Source organism: Carassius carassius, chromosome 5 (assembly GCF_963082965.1).
Source record: "Carassius carassius chromosome 5, fCarCar2.1, whole genome shotgun sequence".
NCBI classification, from domain to species: domain Eukaryota; kingdom Metazoa; phylum Chordata; class Actinopteri; order Cypriniformes; family Cyprinidae; genus Carassius; species Carassius carassius.
Genome location: NC_081759.1, coordinates 41,070,096 through 41,096,164, shown reverse-complemented (window position 1 = coordinate 41,096,164; position 26,069 = coordinate 41,070,096). Strand labels below are relative to the sequence as shown.

Below are 26,069 nucleotides of genomic sequence, written 5' to 3'. Positions count from 1 at the left end.
TACGCTGATTTTGGACGTGCATTCTCGGTAGTGCGGACTTTGTGCATTCGACTCGGGAGTGTGATGTCCGCGACGACGCAAATCCAGTAAATCTGCAAACAGCAGCATATACTTGATAACTTCAGTCAGCTGACCATGGCTACTATTTTCCTCTCTGTATATTTACAATAAAACAAAATAGGATATCAAATACCACTGCCTCCTTTTGTTTTCATTTAAGCATAATAACAGCTGCAGAAATGTACTTAGTTCAGGGATATGTGTATACAGGCATTACAATGAAACGAAATATTATATATATTTGCCTTTTTTATTTTCATTTTAACATATAGATAAATTGAATACAGACCAAAGATAACCTGTTAGATTTACCCAAAATGAATTATATTTTATGTTTAACCACTAAAGAGACATCAGAGCCAGCGGCACACATCAGAAGTTCTAGCCGAGGTGAGGCTGCTTCTCGGCGGATAGATGATAACTGAGCTCCCGCTGATCACGTGGAGCTCACCGTCTCTGAGATCGGCCAAACACATTTTTAAATAGGCGCTGTCTTTATAAATAAACCACAGATTTAAGTTTTAAACAACTACATTCTCACCTGAAATACTTTTAAAATTACGTTTCATGACACAATAACAGTAATATTTTGAAAATGTTGATCCGAATAAATGGTGGTTGAACTCAACCAATGCTGCGTGAACTCAACCAATCAGGATGTTTAGCGCCCAAGTCCCGCCCCCGAAAGTTCAAGATCTTTGAAAAAGTACCACCTCGCCAGCAGGGACTTTCTGAGGAGCATTTTTTTACCCAGAACTTTATTTAGTTTCTGGTTCCTGCGGTGGAAACACACCGAGAACCAGGCCAAAGTCCCTAGTTCCTGGGTAAAGTTCCTGCGGTGGAAACGGGGCACATGATGGTGAGTGGGGGGAGAGCAGGGGGGTTTCTCCTAAAGTCCACGATCATCTCCACTGTTTTGAGCGTGTTAAGCTCCAGGTTGTTGAGACTGCACCAGACAGCCAGCTCTTTAACCTCCTGTCTGTAAGCAGACTCGTCACCGTCCTGAATGAGGCCGATGAGTGTGGTGTCATCTGCAAACCTCAGGAGCTTGACAGAGGGGTCCTTAGATGTGCAATTGTTGGTGTACAGGGAGAAGAGCAGTGGGGAGAGGACGCAGCCCTGGGGGATGCCAGTGTTGGTTATACAGGTGCCGGATGTGTATTTTCCCAGCCTCACTAGCTGCTGTCTGTCTGTCAGGAAGCTGTTGATCCACTGACAGACGGAGGTGGGCACGGAGAGCTGAGTTAGTTTGGGCAGGAGGAGGTTTGGGATGATCGTGTTAAAGGCCGAGCTGAAGTCCACAAACAGGATCCTTACATAAGTCCCCGGTCTGTCTAGGAGTTGCAGGTGTGTTTTATTGTGTTTATTAGCTAACAAACTAACAAAAAAACAACAACTGCAGTTTGATTGAGATTAATTTGAATGCACAGTGAAAAAACATTATTTAATGTTTGATATTTAATTATCAGTTTTTTGTACTCTTCTTATATATATATATGTATACAGTGGCAATTAATAAAAAAGCCGTTCCCATGACTTATTTAATAAATATTGTTTATAGGCATTCTTCTTTTCTTTTATTGTACATTACAATGTTGTGATGCTGAAATGTACTGGCCTTTAAAATTAAGGATTGATTTTAGTTTCTTAGTAATTTGGTTTTAATTTAATCACCCCTCAGATGCCGTATAGACTGCTTTTATTATAATGGATGCGGTCTAGTTTTGCTGCATTGCTTAGCTTGTCTGCAGTGTAGACTATATCATTTATTATGATACAATCTAGTTTTCTTTCCCCACTCACTTCATTTTAATATGATCTAGTTTGGTTGCGTTGCATCATGCAACACGCTTAAATATTAACATGTGACATTACCCCACTCTCTCTGTCTCTCTCTCTCTCTCTCTCTCTCTCTCTCTCTCTCTCTCTCTCTCTCTCTCTCTCTCTCTCTCTCTCTCTGTCTGCTCATCCAGTCTTCTGATGCTGTTAATGAATGTGTGCCGATTAAATTCACACAATCCACGCACCCCCTCCTCTCCCTCCGGGAGCTTTTATTTAATTAATAACGCAGGCTTACCATTAAAACACTTGCAGTGTGTGTAGGTGTTAGTCTGACAGAGTGAGTCTCATGGCTGTTGAGCTTGTGTTGTTGTGTTAGTGGGGTTCCCCTCGCAGTATTGTGTCTGTGGTTAAGCTGTGCTCATCAGGGCTGTCATGGTTAATCTGCAGCACTGTACCTGGAGACTCAGGTATGGCTTACACACTGCTGTGTTTAGCACAAATATGATGTGCATTGATTTTCTTTCTTTTTGCTGAAACCATTTCTATAAAACAGACATCTTTTTGTAACATAAATGTATTTCCTGTCATTTCTGTCCTTGCTGTATTGAAGTATTCAATCAAACATAAATATTACATTGAATTATTTGGGTTATGTTGTTTTAAATTATTAATTTTTCTAATAATAGCGGCTGATTGTGATATCATTTATAATATTTGCATTCAAAATCATTGCTGTCAGATGATGAATCTCGATTAATCGCATCCAAAATGAAAGTTTTGTTTAAACAATATATGTGTGTGTACTGTTTTATTATGCATATGTGTAAATATAAATATAAGTTATTATATGCATATTTGTGTGTACATATATATATATATATATATATATATATATACACACAGTACACTCAGATGTATTATGTAAACAAAAACTTTTATTTTGGATGCAATTAATCATACTAAAATTTACTAATTGTCAAAATTGATTCTGCACTGTTTTGGTAGCGTGGGACAATTTTGACAATTGTGAAGTTCACAGGTAAATATAGAGTATACAGGTAGAATATTTAACCACAACCGGTCAGAATTAAGCATTTCCGCTTTGGAGAAGGACTCATTGGTGTCAGTGTGTTGTTTGACTCAGAGCTTGTGTGTGTGTGTTTCTAGTTTAATCAAGGATGCTGCATCCTCTCTGGAGGAGACCTGAAGTGCTCTCCACCTTTCTGCTGCTTTTTCCATTTCTCTGTTTTTCACTTCAAGTCACTGACCCCAGGCCAGCCCGGTGGCGTACTCTTTCCAATCTTTCCCTTCTCTCTCATCTCTCTTTGTGTCTTCGGGCCTGAAATTTTATTTTCATTCCAACTCTTAACAGAAAACATATTCTCATTTGAAAGTGCCGACTCGCCTGTAACCGAATCACTTTGCACCCTGAACATATCAATCTAAAGAGGTGCGAGAAGCGAGAAGTGAGCTAGCTGTACTGAGAGATTTCACAGTCACTGATTGGCTCTGGGTCTGTGGTGGATTTTAATAGAGGCTTTTAAACTTAGCAACATAGTTTATCAACTGCCCGCTGACCGAAAGTGGTTCTAAATGAATATAGATGGAGGCCGGAGACGGTTTGAGAGCATCTGCATGGTATCCACTGAGTAAAACCGAATCGGGCCTCTGCTTTCTCCTTCTCAGCTCTTTAACTATTAGAGATCCATTACCAGAGAGAAAGCAGGGCCAGTGGCCCTATAGAACAGAGAGATAGAGTTTCAACCCTATCTACTGAGAGTCTCTTGAAAAGAAGGAGAGAGTGAAACACAGCCTTTAGCTGTAGGTTAGATCTAATGAGTAGCTTGATTTGAAATGACTTAATCTGGTGTACTGTTCAATACTAGAGAAAATTCTTGTGGACTTCATGCATGCTTCAGAAAAGTCTACATCAAGCACATCGTGCTGCACTGAGCCATTCATGTCTTTTTCAAGTTCAAATCCATTTAAAAATTAAATGATAATAAAATAATATAACCGGACACTGGCAAAACAGCTACTGCAGTATAATGGAATATATTTGATTCATTTGTTGTATGCAAATAAGTAATTTCACTTCATTAAATACATCACGTTATGTTCCAATGATACATCATACGACATTAAATGGCCCAAATATATGTTAAAAAATATTTTCATTGATACTGTATGTTTTAGTTATTTGATTTATATTTCCTCATATTTTTTAAATGGTTAATCTTGTTATTCAGCTTTCAGACAAAGCATCATCATCATTTTTATGATTTTTATATTGCGAAATGAGGCAACAAAATGAATTGTATGGTCTTAAAATATTGTGCATTAAATTGTTTTTGTTGCCCCCTGAATAACATTTTGTAAAATATTGTGGCCTTTCAAAGTTTGAACAAAATTGAATTAATGCTTTTTACAGTAAATATTACATACTGTATATATATCCCCAGCTCCAGCTGTAAAGATCTGCTATGGTTCATTTAATTTATGTTGTATGTGCAGCAGCAGTATACTATATGTGTGTGTGTGTGTGTGTGTGTGTGTGTGTGTGTGTGTGTGTGTGTGTGTGTGTGTGTGTGTGTGTGTGTGTGTGTGTGATATGGGTCGAGTGTTTTCCCGGAGCATGCGTGCAAGTGAATGTTTGAAATCTGTACGTGGTGCTACAAATATACTGCAAAAAATATGATGTCTTGTTTTATTTAGGATGGCCTTGGTTTTGAAGAACCGTTATAGTACTTTTGTCATCCTTAATCACAGCAGTAAAATGTGCATTTGGCAGTAAGACTGCAGTATGTGAGTTGCTCTCTCTGTTTCTTTTAGTTTTTGACAGATGTGCCTCTAATCCATCCAAGCTCCCAACCACCTCCATGGCCCTGAGTAACCTCGATTTTTCTGTGTCTTTCTTTCGGTCTGTTCTCTCTGCAGTTTTCTCTCTTACATCAGCCTTGTTGAGTTATAGCAGGGTTAAACGTGTCCTACTAAACAAACTTTGACGTATAAACACACACACACACACGGAAACACAGTCACACACACACACATGCTTTGCATGTGCATATTGTCCCCGTCTCTGCACACTCCGGCCTGCCCGTTTATATTAGTAAGGGTGTTTTTAATAAATATGACCTCATCTGTGTCCGCAGAGAACTTCCTCTCCCTCTGTAGACTTCATTTGTTTTTCCCTTCTTTCTCTGCATTGTTTGCAACCCTCTCTCTCTCTCTCTCTCTCTCTCTCTTGCTGTCTCTTTCAATGCAATACATCTTTCTATACAATACTCTTGTATCTCTTGCCTTCCCCTCACCCTCTGTCTCTCACCTTTTCTCTGTTCTTGTTCTGTTTCTGCTGTATTTATTTTTTTTTTTTGTCATCCGTCTGCCCTAACTCTGTTTTTCCTGACTCTAGTAGTCTGTCTCTCTTTCATGTCCGCTCCTTGTCACTCCCTGGCTATCATATCCTCAGCCATACTCTTATATTATGTGTGTGTGTGTATGTGTGTGTGTGTGTGTGTGTGTGTGTGTGTGTTTGTGGAGATGTGTATGTGTGTGTGTATATATATATATATATATATATATATATATATATATATATACACACAAACATACACATCTCCACAAACACACACACACACACACACACACACACACATACATATATATATATATATATATATATATATATAATATTTTATAAAATATGATGCATTTTTTGTTTTAAATACAGGGATTTTTAGCAATACATGTAGGGTTAATTTGCAAGATCATTCATTTGCAATATTATTTATGTAGTTTTTGTGTGCAGGTAAAATCACATTGTAAAACAATGCAAAAACTCTTTAAGGACGTATCATTAAAATGTGATTTTGCACATCATGACAAATGTAATATGACCTGCCTGACACATATTTTGTGAGATTCCCTCACCATCACTGTCAGCCCGTCATTCGTTTATGCACATGAATGATTCACTCTGCTTGTTTTATGGTCTTTTTTCTTTTTTTGACAATTCCAGCTGTGTACCTGCATGAACGTTTTGAATCGAGATGCATCGCAATTAACCTTAAGATAGCATGTACCTCATTTATTTTAACGATAAACAACTGGCAGCTGGTTTACTTTAAATTAACATTCGCTGAATGCATTAGCTAATTTACTCGGACAGACTGCCATCAAACTATTTACCTGATGTTTAAATAGTAACATTGATTCATTGTAGAGCACAAGCCAAATGTGAAAATTATTGCAATTAGAGCCAGCATGTGAGGCTTCTCCCAGAGGCTTGATGTCATCACGTGGTAATTAGACCCAATGATGTTCTTTTATGATGCAATGTTTTATACAGTGTGAAAAGGTGTATTGGGATGCATTAGAGACTGCAGTAATCAGCTGGATACCGTAGTATTTCTTCATTATACCCTTTCCTTTGGGACGGAGTCTGGGGTAAAGATATGAGCTCACTTCACCTCGGAGCATGCATGTGCACAAAGGTAAGCCAACGGTCAATAAAGCATGTCAGAATGCACTTATTTGAAATGGATATGTGCATTTTTTATACCTCATGAATAAAACTCAGCGAAAACATTCAGGCTTCTCCGAACACCGCTGAGATATCAGTAACCTACACGTTCTTCTTCCTCATCCGCATGGATCGCAAGGGCTCACAAACACTTGCTGTTGAAAACTGAAGCAGCATTAAGAGATTACTATTCATTCGAATGAAAAAATGAGAGAGCAGATTGTTTTACAGCAGAGCTGAAGTAATGCAGAAAGCAAGACCAGCTGATTTTTTTAAACAATTGAAAAGAAACCAAATGACTTAATGTTGTTTTCCATGCACCGTACAAAGTCACCATCTGTCGGTTTCCTTCTCTTTGCGTTATACAGCACAATTTAATTACAGCCATTGTGAGAAAGGTCCGTTAGAGTAATAGTCTATCCCCGTGAATTGTGCACTTACTAGACAACTAGTTTTAAATTGTGATTAAACCAAATTTGCTTCACACCTTAGCAGATATATTTCGAGATGCACAGGAACAGATAATTCTATACCCAGCAGACAAAAAAAGCAAGAACGTTTGTTTGGTGGAGCAGGTTTGAATCCAGGGCTGGAGAGCATCAGTTTATATCAGTGGGCGTCTCCTAACATGGGATTTGTTTGGTTTGTACTTTTTTATGAGAACATTTTCAGATAAATCTGACACAGCTCTTGGGTTTGTTGTGAAAAGGCTTCAAAAAGAAGCCAGAGCCTTACTTGTATAAACACAGCACACACACACACACACATACGTCAAGCAAAGGGACCCAAAATCTCTACCCACTCTCATATACCTCACAGATCCTTCTTTATAAAGTATCAGCATCAATTATAAACACACTAAACACTCTCTGCATACAGCTTGATTAAAATCTATATTTTAAAATATGATTTGATGTATTTACCTAATTGTTTTTTGATATATTAAAAATATATATATTTCTAAACATATATTGCTAATAAAATACAAATATTTTCTATATTTTTATGTATTTACCTAATTGTTTTTAGATACATTACAAAATATTTCTGAGCACATATTGCTAATAAAATACAAATATTTTCTATATTTATATTTCACATAATTTTTTTTATACATATTTCTTAAATAAATTTTAAATCTAAATATATTTATATTGTCCAACATATTTTCAACATATTAATAAAAAATATATATATTTTTTTTTTTTTCCTGTCTAAAGTGTTTTTAGCACATGCTCAAAACATATATATATAGCTATATTATAGCTATTTATACATTTATATATATATATATATAGAAAGGCCGTTTTAGAAAGGCCTTCCTCCCACACACTGTCTAGTCATAGAGTGTGTGTGTGTGTGTGTGTGTGTGTGTGTGTGTGTGTGTGTGTGCGTGCGTGCGTGCGTGCGTGTGTGTGTGTGTGCGTGCGTGCGTGTGTGTGTCCACGCTGGCCTTGTTGGCGGGTTGCTAATTTCTTGCCATGCCCAGCAGCAGGTGGAGGGTATAACATGCTTCTTTCCCCACACATGCGCATAGTTTAATAAATAACAAAAGCAACCCACAGCATTTTCTCAGACGAGCATTTATCGGCTCAAACACACCACAGCCAAAGCCCACTCTAATGAATGCGACTCTAGCTGTGTGCCACTAAATATTCATATTTGTCACAACCGCTGCTTCTTTCCTGCTTTTTCTTCCTTTCTTTCTATTTTTAGTGGACGGAGGGTGAGGGTCAGCGTCACAGCAGGATAATTTAAAGAGAAGGTCGGCCATCATGACCCCATGAATAATTGTGTTCAGAGGGTCAAAGGTCAATGCAAAAGTGCAGTCGTTCAATACACTTCTGCCTCACTGCTCCACACTGCTCTCTGTGTGTGGACAGACTTTAATGACCTGACGAATGACCTTCTAAATGCACACTGGTAGAAACCAAGGACACACTGCCACACTTTGATCATTACTGGAGCTCACATGCATGCTGATATCTTGATGCTGTTTACATGATAAACTAGTTTCACTCCATTTCACATATGGTACTATCAAATGACGGGGCGATAGGGCTAAACATAAACTCTTGATTTTACTTTTGACTGATTCAAGGTGATGCTTTTGATTGTTTTAATGTTTAGTCAATTAAAAAAAATTACTGTAACTACAAAATGATTCAAGTAACATTTAACTTTGTAATTAACTATTAATCTGGTTAATTCCAGGTGCAGCACAAAGGAAGTTGTCAATATGGTGTAAATCTAATCAAATTCACTTGTTTAATATCTTTGCAGAATAGATGCATGAAGAATGAAGGTCGTATTTTTTTATTAATTATTATTATATATGTTATTATGAATTATTATTATAAATATTGTACAAGTTTGTCTTAAACATTCTATATGTTCAGAAAAATATTTTTTTTAAAATAGAAAATGTTTATATTATTTATAAATCAATCAATATCAAAAATGCTAAATATTTCTTAGCCAAAATGTTGACATTCAGTTTCAGTGGTCAGCTCAAAAAGTCAAGGCAATTCAAATGATAAATGACTGAAAGTATAACATCAGTAGTACGTTATTGACAGTTAATTATTTGTCAAAACAAATAAAAGCAGCACCTTTCAGCCTGTCACCATTATGCAAACATATGAGAATGCTGCGTTAGTTCTTGACAGGTTTATCCGTTTCACTGTGCTGTTTTTCCACTGTTTTTTTTTTTTCGGTGAAAACATGCGTTTGACAGTCATGCTCCTGTCTTGTGCATAAAACAGCACTGTAAAAATGTGGCGCTGAAGTTAAAAAGTTCAATTTGCTTCTCATAACCTTGCATTTTTTCCCCATTCCACTGCCCATGTCTTGTGATTTTCGATGTAAACTTACAATATTTTCCATGTTATGGTCCTTCATCGCTGTAAAAAAATGTCCACCTATTTTCATTTCAGCTGCTGCCTTACATTTAAATAAACCAACTTGTTTGTACAAGTCATTTAAACTAACAAAAAAAGGACATAAAATATGACATAAAAAGTTGAAATTGCTCAACTTATTTTGATGAGTTAAAGTAATGTAAGAACAAGTTGCAATGACTCACTGATCATATATGTGACCGTGGAGCATAAAACCAGTCTGAAGTTGCTTGGGTATATTTTTAGCAGTAGCAAATAAAATTTTTTTTTTTTGATTTTTCTTTTATGCCAAAAATCATTAGAATATATTCAGTAAAGCTCATGTTCAATGAAGATTGAACCCAATCGTAAATATATCAAGACTTAATTTTTGATTAGTAATATGCATTGCATATTATGCAATATGCATATATATATATATATTATTCAAAACCACAATTCCTCCTTATATATATAAATTGAAATCGTGGCAGAGCAATCAATAAAATCACCTAGCTCTAATATCAAGTATGCACTGCTGTTGGATTTCATGTAAGAGTTAGCATCCTAAAACTCGTTATTTAACATTTGCACTTTTAGCATCGTATCCATCTCAGTTTTGACCATTTTTTTCTGTAAAATGCAAACTCCGCACAGCATTAATGAGATTCTGTCTTCTGTTTCTCACAGAATTTTGGACAAGTGCACCATTCAGATACATCTTTATCATGCTACAATTTGGATAATGCTAAGTAGGATGGGTAATATGCAAATTGGGACACAAAACAAGGCTTTTACACTTAGATGAGTGTGTCAGTGAAGCTGAAGGAAATACTGGCTCGTAAATAAAGTAAACATCTTTAGCTGGCAGCTGGCAGCTAAAGATGTTTTTGATGGAATTTGGTGCAATAAATAGATTTGATTCAGTAATTAAGATTAGTTTCTAATAGGTATCAAGCTAGCATTAATATAACATTTAGATAGCTATAGAATACTCTTGTGTTTCAGAAGCTTAAAGCTCAGCAGTTCAAGTTCTAATGCAATAATTAGATTAGATTCAATAAGTTAAGGTTTGTTTATAGTAGTTATAATTAAGTTTGTGTCAAACTAGCATTTAGAAATCTTCGGTATGTGAATGTTTTTGAGAAGCTTAAAGCTCAGCAGTTCAAGTCTTAATGCTATAGATTAGATTAGATTCAATAAGGTGAGTTTTAGTAGTTATAATTAACTTTGTATCAATCTTTAGTATGTAAATGCAATTGTTAGATTAGATTCAGTAATTTAAGATTAGTTTTTAATTTTGCATCAAGCTAGCTTTAAAATAATATTTCAGAAGCTACAGAATGTACATCTCTTGGTTTTTGAGAAGCTTAAAACTCATACAGGGAATACCTTAGGTGCAATAGTTTGTATTCAGTAGGTTAGGGTTACTTTTTGATAGTTTAACTCTGAAATCTCACATTTTCCACCAGAAAAACACCCAAAACCACCACCGTTTGGATCCGTTTGGAGTGTGTGTGTGTGTGTGTGTGTGTGTGTGTGTGTGTGTGTGTGTGTGTGTGTGTGTGTGTGTGTGTGCGTGTGTGTGTGTGTGTGTTGTAGCTCTTTCTACATAGGATAAGATGAGGAAGCAGTGGAAAGGAAGTTGTTTTGAAGACCTGTTTATTTTGGAAAATCAACACTGTGTGCAGTAGCAAATTGTGTCGGCAGACATTTAGTTCACACATGTGCTTGTGCATGCACGTGCATAACCACCATCCGTTTCAAATGTCCTTGCCTCTAAGAAGTGTGCATTCATTCCCGATGTGCCCTAGGTTTTTCCATACAGATAGTAAACCCATTGGGATATTCTTTTATTTATTTTTTTGACTGGTGCATAAGGTTCAACTCTAAGCAGAGGGACTCTCCTTGAAGGGTTAAACATTTTAACAGCCACGCTTCTGCAGAAACACACACACACACACACACACACACACACACACACACCATAGCTTTCCCAGATGGGTTGTGCTTCTAATTATGACCCAAATTGAGTTTGCAAGTCATTTGATTAAAGTAACCCGATATGAGATATTCGCAGAACTTAATTGTATGTGCATGGGTGCACAATTTTTAACATACTCAGATGGACAGCATCCCCTTTTTTCTTAGTGATTCAATGTGACTGTGCTTTATTATAGTATGTAACTATATATTTTAATCAATCGCAGGAGGAAAGGGTGAACTCTTCAGAAACCTAATCTGTTTAAACATCCCCTCCTGTCTTCTCCGTCTCTAATACGACTCATCTTTTTGTGCTGTATTCTCATTACAGTATGGATTCTTTCATGTATCGTATGCATCTGTGTAACAGCTGGCTGTCTATTCCATGAGAGAGTTGTTCAGACACACTGGTGTTTCTATCTCAGATAGAGAAAGAGAGAGAGATCACACTCTAGAGAAGGACATTAACCTGATTGAAAGTGCCCACCCTTCGAGCGAGCATGACCTTCAGTCACTTGTCTGTGTGTATCTTATGCTCCCAAAGGAGCTTGAGTGAAAAAGGCTCCTTTGGTACTTCCAGTGAGAAACAGAAGAAAGACTCAAGATAAGGGAGAAGCAGAGAAAAGATGAGGCCAGCAGATCAGAGAAACTGGGGAGCGCGGATATGATAATATGCTCTATATCAGGGGTCGAATCCAGGCCGCGAAGCCTTCTGACATAATGAAATAATTAAATGTCAAACGCTATATTCTAACGAGATTTATATCAAGTACATCAAGGTCAGCTCAGTAACATTTGGGTCCTGCGGCGCCATGGATTGCCACTACATTTAACTGTTGCAAACAGATAAAGCAGGGCATTCGCACGAAAAAATATATCATGTATATCTGTGTTATTCAAGCAATCTTGTGTATTTTTTAGAAGGAGAGTGTGACTATGTTAAGTTAATTTGTAGAAAAAGCATATCTTTGTTGGACAACAGGTGTGTAAACCATCTCACATGCAAAACTGTATCGCACACATGCCACTGTAGGACATTTCTTCAGCCCTGACCAAATCAGGTCCAGATTGTAGAAGGAGTTCCTCGTTTAGTGATACACTCATTTGAGGTTGTTCTTTTCTCTTAGCATGCTGCGTTTGTACACAGCAAAGCAGTTCACTAGTATTTGTGAGAGCTTTTGTTTCCGGTGGTAAATCTCGCTTCCATGTTTCTGAAATATAATTAGCATCATTTTGTAATTATGTTTTAAAAGACCCATTGGAATACACCATTGACATTGTTAAGAGCGACAGCGTTTTTGTCGAACGAACTGAATTAGGTATTTTTCTGAAATGGGAATCATGAAAAAAGCTTAGATATATTTCTTGAGTAAAAGAAGGTCGGAGATGAAAGATGGCAATAAGCGTTTCAGCATCGAGCAGGGAGGGGGTCGCAAATGAGACGAAAATTACAGGCATTTGAAAACTAGTCAAAGAGAAGACGTGATTTATTCCACAGATAGCTTCCTCTCGTCTGACCGCAGCATGGCGGTGAAACTAATAGGTCTCAGAGAACAGAGAGATAGAGCGACAGACGGAGGGATGATTTGGGTGAGATTAGGAAATCAGAGACAAAATTATTGTTGTGTGAAGCATTCAGTTAAATTGAAGACCTCAGACTTTTGCAAACTGCCTGAGATAACAGTGTGGTGAAAACAAGACGAGTCGTTGCTATTCCCACCGTCTCCCGAATTCACTCACAAAAGAGGGGCTTGCACTCAATCAACAGAAAGAGTAAAAATAACCCCTCCTTCAACCTCTTTGTTTCTGCTTATCTCACCTTATCTCTCAAGCTCTCATTTGCGTACAGGATGTGAATGGATTGAATCTGGCCATTGGTAGATGATCATAAATAGCTTTGTGCCGTCTGAATCCCCCTGTCTCATGTCGGGAAGGAGGAGACTGGGGGAAGAAGATGATAAAAGCAGGATAAAGGATAAAGGGGAGGATAAAGAGGGAAGTCTGAAGTGAAGTGTGCTGGGGAGGGAATTGAAAAGAAGCCAAAATGCATATGTGTACAGTGCTGGCAAAATGAGTCGCAATGGGAAATTAAAAATAAAAATAAAAATAATTTTTGTTTTCCCATTTTCCATCAAAATGATGCGTGATTTGTTCGAATCGGACGAAGATTAAACTGAGCTACACAGCAACATTGCATCTCTTCTTCCAGTTGTTTTTTCGATAATAATTACTATATTAATAATCAAATTATAAATAAGAACAGATGCAATTGGATTGACCTTTTTAGTCTGTAATATTAGGCAGTTTGTTATTTATATGTAGTTAGTTTTGATGATTGCATTATTTCTCATATGCATGAGATAACATATGAGATTGCACGTTTCTGCGTCTTCCTGGTCTGTGTTTTTGATCGACACTTTGTGAAAACACAGACAATTCTGTGCTTAGCAGAACACAAAGAGTTAATTAGTATTCGGAGCAGTGGGATTACTAGATTAGGGCTTAATGAACTCATTTCTGAGAAATCCTCAGATTCGACTACAATCGAAAAAATGTGTACTCTTTTAGCCTGTAACACAAAATTAGGACACATATCATGACAGTAAAGCCACAAACGCTACAGATATCCGGAGACAAGCGCAGAGACAGATGGATAAGTGTCTTTCAGAATAGGTGCCTTCACACCAAAATAAAAGAAAAACAATAAAAGAAAAACAACGCCAAATTCATCTCAACGTGACATGCGAGTACATCACGGATACTTGCGAATCAGCATAAATGCAACCCAGCGTTCATAGATTAAACCCGATCTATCCTCCTTCCGTCACTGAGATCCTTCCTGTTTACATCCCAGCAGATCTCGCATTGATCTCGCATCTTATCGTCTGCTAAAACGCTCTTCCTCTTTCTCTCTGTTTCTAGCTCTCTCTCAGTATTGAACAGTGGGATGTGTGTCATGTGGAATGAACCGTGCTGGAAAAGCTACTTTTTTAGAAATGTAATAGGCTACATATAACAAGTTACCTTATTTAAAATGTAACAAGTAGTGTAACTATTTCACTTACTTTATTAATGTAATGTAACTGATTCAAATCTTTGCATTATGACAGGAAACAGTGGCATCTAACAATGCCTTAAAGCATATACATTAACCCGAATAGGAACTAATACAGTTATCAAATAAGCATGTGTCCTAGACTCCTGAAACATTGGTGTTTCATATTATTTAGAGCAGTCACTGCAATTTGAGCAATAAATCAATGAAATATGTTTGTTTGTTAACATTTCATCACTGTTATTTAATTACACATTTTTTTCTTAGTAAGTGTAACTGATTACAAGTTACTTTATTAAATGACGTATTTCCGTTACATGTAGCTAGTTCCTCCCCAACACTGGGAAGTAAGGAGTCAGTTTTATATCGTACAGACAATTTCAGAGCAGCACTGCATGACTTTCCATTAACTCTGCTGAAAGAAAACACTAGAGGAGTGCAGAGGTGCGTCGAGGCCTTCTCTCCTCCGCTTCTCTCTCGGCTTTCACTTATTCCAGCTGAAAGACGTAGACGTCAATGAGAGAGGACACAAATAGGCTCTCCACCTCTGCACACCTCTGGCCCCAGGAGCTCCGGCTGTCAGGAACTGCAGGGTGGAGACAAAACCATGGAGGCCCGCAGGACAATTAACCCCCGAGGGAGAGCAGTGGGCATCCTGCACTTCCAGACGATTAGCATACAGAAGTGCTCAAGCTGAGTGAAACACGGCTGTAGCAATGGACCGAGCAGATACACACACACACTCTCTCTCTTACACACACACACACACAAAATCCCATAGGTGTAATGGTTTTTATACTGTACAAACTGTATATTCTCTAGCCCTACAACAACCCTACACCTAACCCTAACCCTCACAGGAAACTTAGTGCATTTTTACTTTCTCCAAAAAAACTCATTCTGTATGATTTATAAGCGTTTTGAAAAATGGGGACATGGGTTATGTCCTCATAAGTCACCCTCTCCTTGTAATACCTGTGTCATACCCATGACATTATACAGAGTTGTGTCCTGGTATGACACACACACACACATACACATCTATCTATCTATCTATCCACCATCTAAAAAATGGTCATAATTGGCCATAATACCGTAGTAAATCAGTATGACTTCTCTTCACGCACACTAGTTGCATTGTCATGTTTTGTGGTTGTGACTAACGTGGTGGCATGGATTCGTGCATATTTAAACATGTATAGAAATATGAGAGCCCTGCACAATAACAGTGTGTCCCTATAAGATATTCTACACAAAAAAAACATAATTTTCCTTCCAGGCTCCCAGCCAGCTCTCCAAACATGCTACAGTTCTCTGCTGAAAGGATTACATGCTCCAGCAGTCATTGCTGAAATCATAAAAGTAGAACATAACCGTAATCGTTATTGCATAATGTTAAAGCCAATACTGTCACGTAGCTATTCCGCCGGTGTCTTTAACAGATACGCAGCAGCTTCTAAAGGCCCCTGCGGGACTGGGTGTGCACAATGTGGTTAGTTAACCTTGCATTGTCTTAATAGCTGTTGTTCTGTTGTGTGAGGTGCGGATCCAACCTATGCACACACACACACACACACACACACACACACGTGAAAGCAGCTGGGTAATGAGGTTGTCACAGTTGTCATTAATAAAGCTGATTGAATTGGGAACACATGCAGAATTAACGACAGGTCAGAGAGGGTATCCCAGAATCCTCTGCTCCTGAGGGCATGGAAACACATGAGTGTTTGCCAATGTCTGTCTCTCCCTCACATACACCCAAACACACACTCACTCAACAGTTTGTGCTTAAACCTCATCATTAGAGTAACTGACAGAGCAAGGTCAGAGACAGATTGATGAAAGACGATGAAAGAGAGAGAGAGATGGTGTTACAGAGAGGAGGAAAGAGTAGATGGGTGTTTCTTCCAGTATAGTCACTTTTGTCAAGGTAGACTTAAAAAACAAAAAACACTTCGATTTAATCCATACATACTGATACGAATGACTTACAGTGTATATACTATATAGACATAAGGATTATGTCATTTGTAAGTCATTTACAGATTAGAATTGTGTTTAGTAATAGTAATGTTCATGCACGTAATGAATGAATGAATGAAGTTATGTATGACTTGTGCAAATAAATAAATAAAATATGTAAATACTAGTGCTGTCAAACGATTAATCGCAATAAATCGCATCCAAAATAAACGTTTTTGTTTACATAATGTTTACTGTGTATATGTATTATGTATATATAAATACACAGACATACAGTATATATTTTTTTAATATTAAATGTTTATACATTAATATTCTTTTATTTTATATTATCATATATATTTATTTCTTAAATATGTGCATGCATGTGTTTGTATTTCTATAATAATTAAAAACAGTATGCACACACATATATATATATAATGTAAACAAAAACGTTTATTTTGAATGTGATTAATCACATTTTGACAGCACTTGTAAATACATTTGAAATAATCATTTCAGAGGTATAATTTAATAGCTTTTCAAGATTTTATATATATATGACTTTCAAATACAAAAAAAAAAAAAAAAACATGGGGCATTAAAGTTGAAGTAACACCCATGAATGAAAACAAACGGTGAGATCTAGATAAGAATAAAGTAAGAGAACACATGATCCTGAAGGGCATCTTAACACTCCTTCTATCTTTTCTTCTCTTGAGTTGATAATTAAGCAGTTCAAACTGTAAAAAAAAAGACGGTCTTGATCAAAGAGCTCTTGCTCTGTTGATCCCGGTGACAGGAAGGGATGGAAAGGGAACAGGAAGTGGGATGCGCCTGCAACTGATCAAATTCCATTTGATTATTAAGACTTTCATCTATGCTCAAACATCACACGGCTTGATGATGTCCGAGAACAGGCACACACGCTCCATCATTCAACACACACACACACACATACACACATGAGCTGTCAGCCTCCCACACGTTCACACACTCTCACTTCTATCATCATCAGTCTCACTTACAGCACACATGCAGTCCAATCGAAATAACATTCACACTTTCTTATACGAAAAAACACTCATAATGCATGCATGCCAGCTTCAGGTGCCGTCTCGAAGGCGTAAACAAAGAGCAAACAGCATTAAACCTTCAGCCCAAGCATAAACTTTAAGACTCTTTCTTAAAGTCTGAGGCATGAGTTCACTAAAGCGAAATGTAAAATGTCTTATTCATTTCACATACGCAATACAATTCAACCAGGTGAAAAGCAGCTGCCGTGCCGTGTTATTTAAATGACATCCTTGTCATTCTTTTCAATGCAAACACACCTCTCTTTTATGTAAATAAGGCTTATTATAGATTGTGCCTAATTCACAAAACTCATTGGTTGGCGCAGTTGTGATCACCTGCAGAAAACAGACTGTAAATGGAAGTTCATTTAATAGAGGTGTTTGTTTCAATGTGTTGTGCAACTCAGAATTGAATTTAGTGCCTTTTAAATTTGAATGTGATATGTGATATGAATGTCTGTGTTTGGGTATATACATACATACATCTACATGTCATATATACTCAGTCTTAAGATGTCGATTAAATTTTATTTTGCATTGAAATGCATGTTATTAAACTGAAAAACAAACACTGGTGTACACTGTAGAAATGAGATAATGAATATAAAAAATAAGCAAATATTATTGCGGCATGTTTTATGTGTTTCTACTTCAAAACTTCATGTTTATTTCATAATGTTACTTGCTATTTCTTTGAGAATTAGTTAGTAGTATTTACTAAATTTTTAAGTTTCTACACCTCCTGTTGTACAGTGTAACATGCTGAAACATGAAACATGCTCTAATAATCTGTTTTCAGTATAAAATGCATTTGTTTTTTAACACTTTATTGTTGTTTTTTTTATCTAAACCTTCAAGCCTTTGAAAAAAAAAAAATATATATATAATTTTTTTTATTTATTATTTTTTTCAAAACATTCAGAAAAAAATTTTCAGGCCAACATTTCAAGTTTGTCTTGGCACACTGTCTTTTCTCGAGTAGTTTAAATATAAACCAGTCCTGCTCTCGGACGCTTCACCTGATATATTCTCTACATCATCGCTTGTAGTTTTGGAAAATAATTCAAGTGTAAATGTATGGGATAAACATCTCTCAGTGGCACTGAGGTGCTTCACACCAGACTGAATGCATCGAGCATAAACAAGACTTGCTGGCTCCTCAAACCATCTTCTGCCCTGCTTCTGTGTCTATAAGAGATCCGGTCTCTGACTCTGGGGGATGAAAGCATGCTGCCGTGTTTTGACTAGTGCCATCTGATCTTATAGCGAAATAAATAGATCATATGCTGAAGGGAGATTTCCATTCTGTTGATGCTGTGTACTTTTAGAGACGGTCTGCATGCTTTTTTGAGGATCTGTTGATAGTGTTGAGCAGCTGGAAGAGATTCTGGAATAGTTTGTGCAGAGATTGTTGGGAAAACACCGTCCAGTGGCATGCAAAGGCCTTTGTTTAGCTTGCATTAAAGAAGAGACGATAGAGGAACGAGGGATGGAAGGAAGGAAGGATGAAAGATGTGTTTGTGTCATGCACCCAGTTGCTTCTTTCACAGTCCAGCTTCATCTCACAGCTGTGCTGTTGCCTTGACCTCTGCTGTCTCTCAGGGGTCACGAGGTCAGGGTTCAAAGGCTCTTATTTTAGTTTAGATGATGCACCGGGGATTGGCTGTTAGTTCTGGAGAAGAGCTTATTATTGACAGGAAGACAAGTGCAGATTGGACGGAGATTGGAAACGCTTCATACTCACAAAGACCTTTCCGGGCGGGAATGAAAAATGACGGAAGAAAGGCGGTTTGTTTTCTTTCGGGAGGAGTTCATTTCAAAACCTGCTGTTTAAGCACACATCCATCGTCACAGTTCACTTCCTCTGAACCAAGGACACTGTTTGTTGCTTGCTTAGTTGTTGTTTTATAGATTTGTTGAAACTGTTGCATTTGTTCTGTACTGCATGTCTTGCTGTGTAATATTTTATAAATAATACGTTTTTCTACTTTGCTCATTTAATTGTCCCTTTTGGTACCATTGAAGCATTACTTAAAGTAATAAAGTGTAGGAAATGTAGTTCATATATGGGAAATAATATAGCTTTTTACATTATTATTATTAAATGGTCCTTCACAGATGACAAGTGAGATTTACTCTCTGCTCTTGGAGGTTGAGATGGTAGTTTTCCGGAGATTTAGCACAAGAGCTGCTCTGCTTTACCCATAATCCCTCTGCAGGTCAAACATGATCATATGAAGCATCTTAGTGTAACAGTCAGATATCTGTTAGTGAGGCTTATTATGTGGCAGAAGAATCAGATTTATTACTATTAATTATTACTATTTGATATTAAATAAATATATATAATTCAACCATTTAAAAAATGGCTAGTGTGTAGATATGCGTCCCTTATGCTCATCAAGGATGTATTTATTTAATAAAAAATACAGAAAAAACAGCAATATTGTGGAATATTATTGCCATTTCTAATATCAGCTTCCTCTTTCAATATCATTAAAAATATAATTTATTTTTGTGAAGAAGCAAAGTATTTCCAGCATCATTCCTCCAGTCTTCAGTGTCACATGATCTTCAGAAATCATGAAAATATGACGATTTATTATCAGTGTCGAAACTTTTTTCTTTGATGAATAAAAAGCTAAAAAGAACAGCAAATATTTTATTCAAAATAGAAATCTTTACTATTATTTTTTCTCATTTAACACTGAATAAAAGTATTCATTTCTTAACCTGTTAACTGTCACCCCGTCCCGTATACGGGACGCCTACGTTGACTATACTATATTACAATCAAATCTAATCTAATCCTGACAAACTATATATCGTTGGAAAGGTTCAAGACTCCCAAATATATATTTTTCCAATATTATTTGTTAAAAATTATGTAGGAAAAGTAATAGATTAATTTATGACAAGAGTGCACCCTCAGAAATCTACATTACAAAATGAGTTTTGACCTTTGTTTAAAAAAAAGACTTCCTCGTTGCCTTTTTCTCTATCATGTTTTAGAAATCATCAGAAGTTATATATCACTTGAAAACATAAAATCTCAAAATTCATCCTTTAAAACCCATTTTAAAATCAGACATTGCATTACCATGTAAATGGCACATCAAAATCATGTTACAAAATGTTTTCAGTCATGAATTATAAAAATTTAGGTTTGTATCATGCACATTCAAGTCTATCTTCAAAAACGTGAGTGACAGTTAAGGGGTTAAATGTACTGACCCCACGCTTTTGAATAGTAGTGTATGTTCATTTTGAATAAACAGTGTTAAAAAAAGTATCACGGGTCCCAAAATAAAATCAAATAAACATGAAATAAAGCAGATTATCATATTAGAATGATTTCTGATGGATCATGTGACACTGAAGACTGGAGGAATGATGCTGGAAATACAGCTTTGCTTCCCACTTATAAATTATATTTTAAAGTATATTCAAATCGAAAACTGTTATTTGAAATTGCAATAATATTGCACCAAATTACATATTTCTCTGTATTTTTGATTAAATAAATACAGTTTTTATTAGCAGAAGAGATTCCATTAAAAAACATTACAAATCCAAAACTTTGATCAGCAGTGTACACGCACGAAGAGAGCTAAAGAGCATATATTTAGCTTGGAATTGCCATGCAAGAAAAAGTGCGGAGAACACAATCACCTGTTTTTAAAAGTCGAGCAGACAGCACCTGTCAGAATAGTCCTCCCTACAGCACAGATATAAGCAACAGCACATCGATCCAATAAAAAACTGCTGTGCAAGTGGAGATGTGTGTCATTGAATTGCTATATTGCAACCCGTCTATTACAGACAACTCATTTGGAGCAAGTCGCCACCATCTCTGATACTCTTATCTGTCTCTCTGGCTCTCTCTCTTTCATGCTAATGAAAAAAGAAAAACAGAAATCAATAGTCGTGAGATTGCTCCGCATCTCAATCCACACTTGCTTATCACTGCAAACATTTCAATTCACACAACCTTTTCAGACTGGATGATAAAACACAGGGCAGGCAGAAAGAGGGCACCGCTAAACACTGTTTGACATTTGACGCACATTTAAAAGTCAATGGGTTTGCTCTCAAATCAGCAAATATTATCAAGGCCCTAATTTCCCTTTTTAATGGAGAGAAACAGGTGCGGGTTGATGATTAGAGCAAATGTGCGAAAACAGCCATTTCTGCACAGACTGGACTCTTCAGGCTTTTTTCCCTTGTAACGTTGCATCGTAATGCATTCAAGAGAACGCAGACTCCATTATGATTACAAACAAGCCTGTCAACAACAGTCCTTCCTCCGTGTGTGACATGGTCTTCGTAAACGAGTTGTAAAACATTTTCCAGTTTACGAAACCTTTTGAATCTCAAATACAAAACAATGCTATTTTTGTGAAACTACTTAAAAACACTTGTCAGACCAACATAATTACCCCAAATGTTGCCCGACTAGTCAAACACATTTGTCTGAACAAAGAATTTCATACTGGTTTTGAGTTCCCAGCATGCATTGCAGCATGAATAAATGATGCAGTTACTCTTAAAGGATTATTGTTTTGCTGTCTGCTGCACTTCATTTAAACTGTTTTATCATTATTGTTAGTTTTTGTGTTGTACTAGGATGTAAAGAGTTCATCTTTTTAACATCTGTCGATCGCCAGCGTTCTTGAGGTTTGTGCGTCCAGTTTTTTTCTGGATATCTCAGTCTTAAGTTGTTTTACAAACAAAGACGATGTTGTTTACATTTTAGACTAATGGAAGTTATCCATTCATTTGTTTGTTATTCGTAAATAAACATAAATTCCATAATGTGGTGACTTTTACACTTTCTTTTTTTCTTCCAGGAAACATAATAATCACCTCAAAGACAGTTCATTGTTATTTCGGTTGTTGTGACAAGACAATCAGCAAATTTACATGGCCTCAACAAAGCATCTTTATGTCATCAAATTGCCTTACTTTTGACGTTTTCTCAACTATTTATTTTTTACAGTGAAGATGCATTTATCGTTGTACTTTCTGAAAGAGTATCATTAAATTGACCTGCCTGTGTTGAAACTGTTCCAGCTCGCTTTAGGGACGTTGGCGTGCATCTTGTAATCACTTTTTTGCTTTCTTTATCTCCCTTGACAGGAGCCTCGTTGTCCAATCAGAACCCTTGCTTCTCGTCCAATCAGAATCTGCATTCCGTGGAGCGGAGAAATGCAGTGTGCGAAGGTTTTTCTCGTGATGTTTGTGATCGGCTTTGAAAAGGGGATTTGTGTCAACTGGAACCCCGTCCCACGCAAAACTGTTAAATATAATGGTGAGTTGCACTCTTTTTTTATGGTACTCCTCCTTTCTTTATTCATCCGTGTCTTTCTTCTTTTCTTTAGTCGACCCCTCCCTTGCAGATTTTAGATAAGAGGTGTGATTTCTGCTTTGAATTTACAGAGATATCACATTACTGCATAGTTTTATAGGTCTTTATGGTAGAAAGCTTTCATCCCTATTCATGTTTTCTATTGCAGCTGCTCTTTATTTCTCTTATGCTTTCTCTGAGGGGGATTCAATTAGAACAAGTTGTGCAATAGTCCTGTCTTTTCCGAGAAGCATCCATAAAAAATGCGTTTACCTTAGAAGACTTGTTTTCAGATGATATCATCTGAATTATGTGTACTTTCCTTTACTCGCTGGAAAAAAAATATTTTTTACATTTTTAGCATGCATCTAATAAAATTTAGTGTGGTTTATAGTTAAAATAGGAGGAAAGCAATTTGACAGCATGGGTAAAAAAAGAAAATAAAATAAAATAAAAAATATTCGGACTTTGAAGCTTATTTTCTCAGATTTGTTTCTCAAGTTACCCCTCTGGAGTCTAAGGGTATTTTTGGGGCCTGGAGAAGTTTTGTCATGCCCTGACATTTGTGCTTTTTTCAGTTTCTTATAAATATCTAAATGGGTAGAGTCTGTCCAGCAAACTGAGACAAACACATGGTCTAAGATATTGATTCTTGTGGTGTATTAGCTTTATCTTAGCACTATAATCAGGTTAATGATGCAAACATATTCTCAAAGTAACACTGATCACAATTTGCACCCCAGTTGAGAATAAAAGCTTGTTACGAATGTAGCAGACTACCGTGATCTGACATACTGTGCTGAGATTGTAAAACATCGCTTCACTACTGTAGTCTAGATATCTGAATCGACTCTTTAAAATGCAGAAAGTGCTCATGTCTGGATGCCTGCCCTGTGATAACACTCTTCTCCATCATTTGATGAATTACTTCTGTCAAGATCAATAAGTGTACACAGACATCTTAACGTAATATCTCTGAGTTTGTTGTACCAGGTAAATATTGACTTATGAATTCAGCATAACTTACACTCTTGCTTACCAAGGTTTCGTTTCTTTAATCAAAAATACAATAAAAACAGTAAAACTATTATTTGTTGAAATTAACGATTTTACTATTATTGTTTTAAAGGTGAATAAAGGTTAAGAAGGACAACATTTCTTTGAACTAAAAATCTGTTGTAGCATTATAAATGTCTTTGATTAATTTAATGCATCTTTGCTGAATAAAAGTATTCATTTCTTTCAAAAAAAAAAAAAAAAACTTGCTGACCCTAAACTTTTGTACAGTAGTTTGAAAGGAGATGCATAACATGAATGGCATGTTTTAAATTAAAGCTTAACGACTAGATTACTGGTGGTCAATGATAAGCTGCATGCTTAGAAAAGTAGCATAACTGTTTAGTAAAATTTCCTGTTTTAATCCAAATCACAGTTTATAATCAAACTACAGTAAACATCAAGCAGTAGACATGTATTATTTTATATGTACACACGTAAACTGATAGCATCTCCTTCTAAGCCCTCAGTAGGGAGCGCAGCGGCTGGGAACACAGCCTTAAATGGACAGGAAATGGCTTTAGTTGAGCTCCAGCGAGAGAAAGAAAGACGTCAAAAAAAGTCCAGAAAGAACGGAAAAGTACACAGTGTGTTTAACTACTGTTTCAGGTCATGTGTGACTAGTTTGGGCCCTGAAAACAGTGAAAACAGTAGGTCTTCACACATGCACTTTTCAGGGAGGGTGAAACACTGAAAAACAGGCAAAGCATCAGAGCGCAGTTTAATGTTTATACGTGTGAGAGCACAGAGTGCTTAGACTGGGAGTCTGAGGGATTTAGAGCACACGCGTGTGTGTGTGTGTGTGTGTGTGTGTGTGTGTGTGTGTGTGTGTGTGTGTGTGTGTGTGTGTGGTTGGAGGTGGAGGCCTGGATCGCAGCAGAGATAATATTTACCCACTCTTTCCACACCCACAGCCTCTAAAGACCCCTCCTCCACTATTATCTCCATCAACAGTAAACACTAAGATTATAATTAACTGAACATAAACATAAAAATATAAAGCACATGGCAAAATCACTCAAATTAAAATGAAAATGTAAAATATAAAGAGCAGGTCAAACTGAAAATTAAAGACTAATTTCACTGGAATCCAAAGGATGAATACTCTATTTAAAAAGCTGAAATAAAATAGAAATATTAGATGAAGAAATTAAACTGAAATAAGTTTATCATGATACTACAATTATGAAAATTGACTTTAAATTGAAATATATATATATATATATACACACACACACACACACACACACAAAATATAAAGAATGGATCAAACACCAAATTAAAGATACATTTTTAATTAAGGCTTAAAATTTTACTTAAATGAGAAATAATTTTAACAGGGATTAACTAAACATGGATAAGCATGATTAACATGGTTTTAACTAATACTATATACAAATAAATGTAAGCTTAAAAGTTTATTCGGTTTATTATTTAAATTATTCAGCATAGAACAAAATTACCAAAACCTTTTAACTAAAAATGTAAATATAAAGAGCAGATCACACAGAAAATATTAAAGAGTGGATTTAACTCCCTCAGAGTTAAAGTCAACACTTGCCCATTGTGTATATGGGAATCACTGGTAAAGTGTTAAATTAACACTTTTGAAAGAGTTAACATTATTAACACTCAGTGACAGTGTTAACAAACAAAATCTTAAGGTGTAAAATATTAACACCAGAATGGATGATGAGAACACCAAAGTTGGTGTTCAAAGTTAACACTCATGGATTAACGGGTCAACACTGCCCCAGTGTTCAGGTGAAAATATATAAAAAAATAAACCCACAAAGCAATAAAATGTTTACATATATTTATTTTATTAAAACATTGTAATTTTTTTCCTGCACCAAAATGTCTTCATTTTGAATGTTTCAATTCAAAACAATTAAAAAAAAAAAAAAATCAATGTAAAGAACATGGTCTTAAAACAATTAAACATCCTAATCTCAAAACAAAGACACAAAAAACATTCTTATTTGGTCCATATGTACTCTTAATGTCACAAATTTATATTGCTGATTTTTATCAGGTTAAACAACAGCATTCCATTCATTACCATAAATGCAGAATACATGTTAATGCTCACTAATCAAAGTCTGTGATGGTGTTTGGACCTCCTTGGAGAGAATAGTCTTTTTGTCTTCTCTAACCTTCTTTTTTTTTCAGCATGACAAGATGCATTTCTCAGCCGTTTTCAGCCAAGCAAGATCCACTCCTATTTGCGCATCACACACCTTCCCCTGTATAATTGAAAAAGAACAACAATAATAATAATAAATAAAAACACACACACAAAAAAAAAAAATACAAAATATTTTCAAATCCATTTATC

The 26,069-nt window shown here is 36.3% G+C and overlaps 1 protein-coding gene across 1 annotated transcript in view; it reads left to right on the top strand.

Annotated features, from left to right (window-relative positions):
- The window catches only part of LOC132141618 (semaphorin-4C-like), a 67,637-nt gene that overhangs the window by 13,023 nt on the left and 28,545 nt on the right, over positions 1-26,069 (top strand). Inside the window, exon 2 of the mRNA XM_059551304.1 lies at positions 22,468-22,639. Within this exon, the coding sequence (XP_059407287.1) occupies positions 22,537-22,639 (103 nt within the window). The 5' untranslated portion in view covers positions 22,468-22,536. The remainder of the gene's footprint in view (positions 1-22,467; positions 22,640-26,069) is intronic.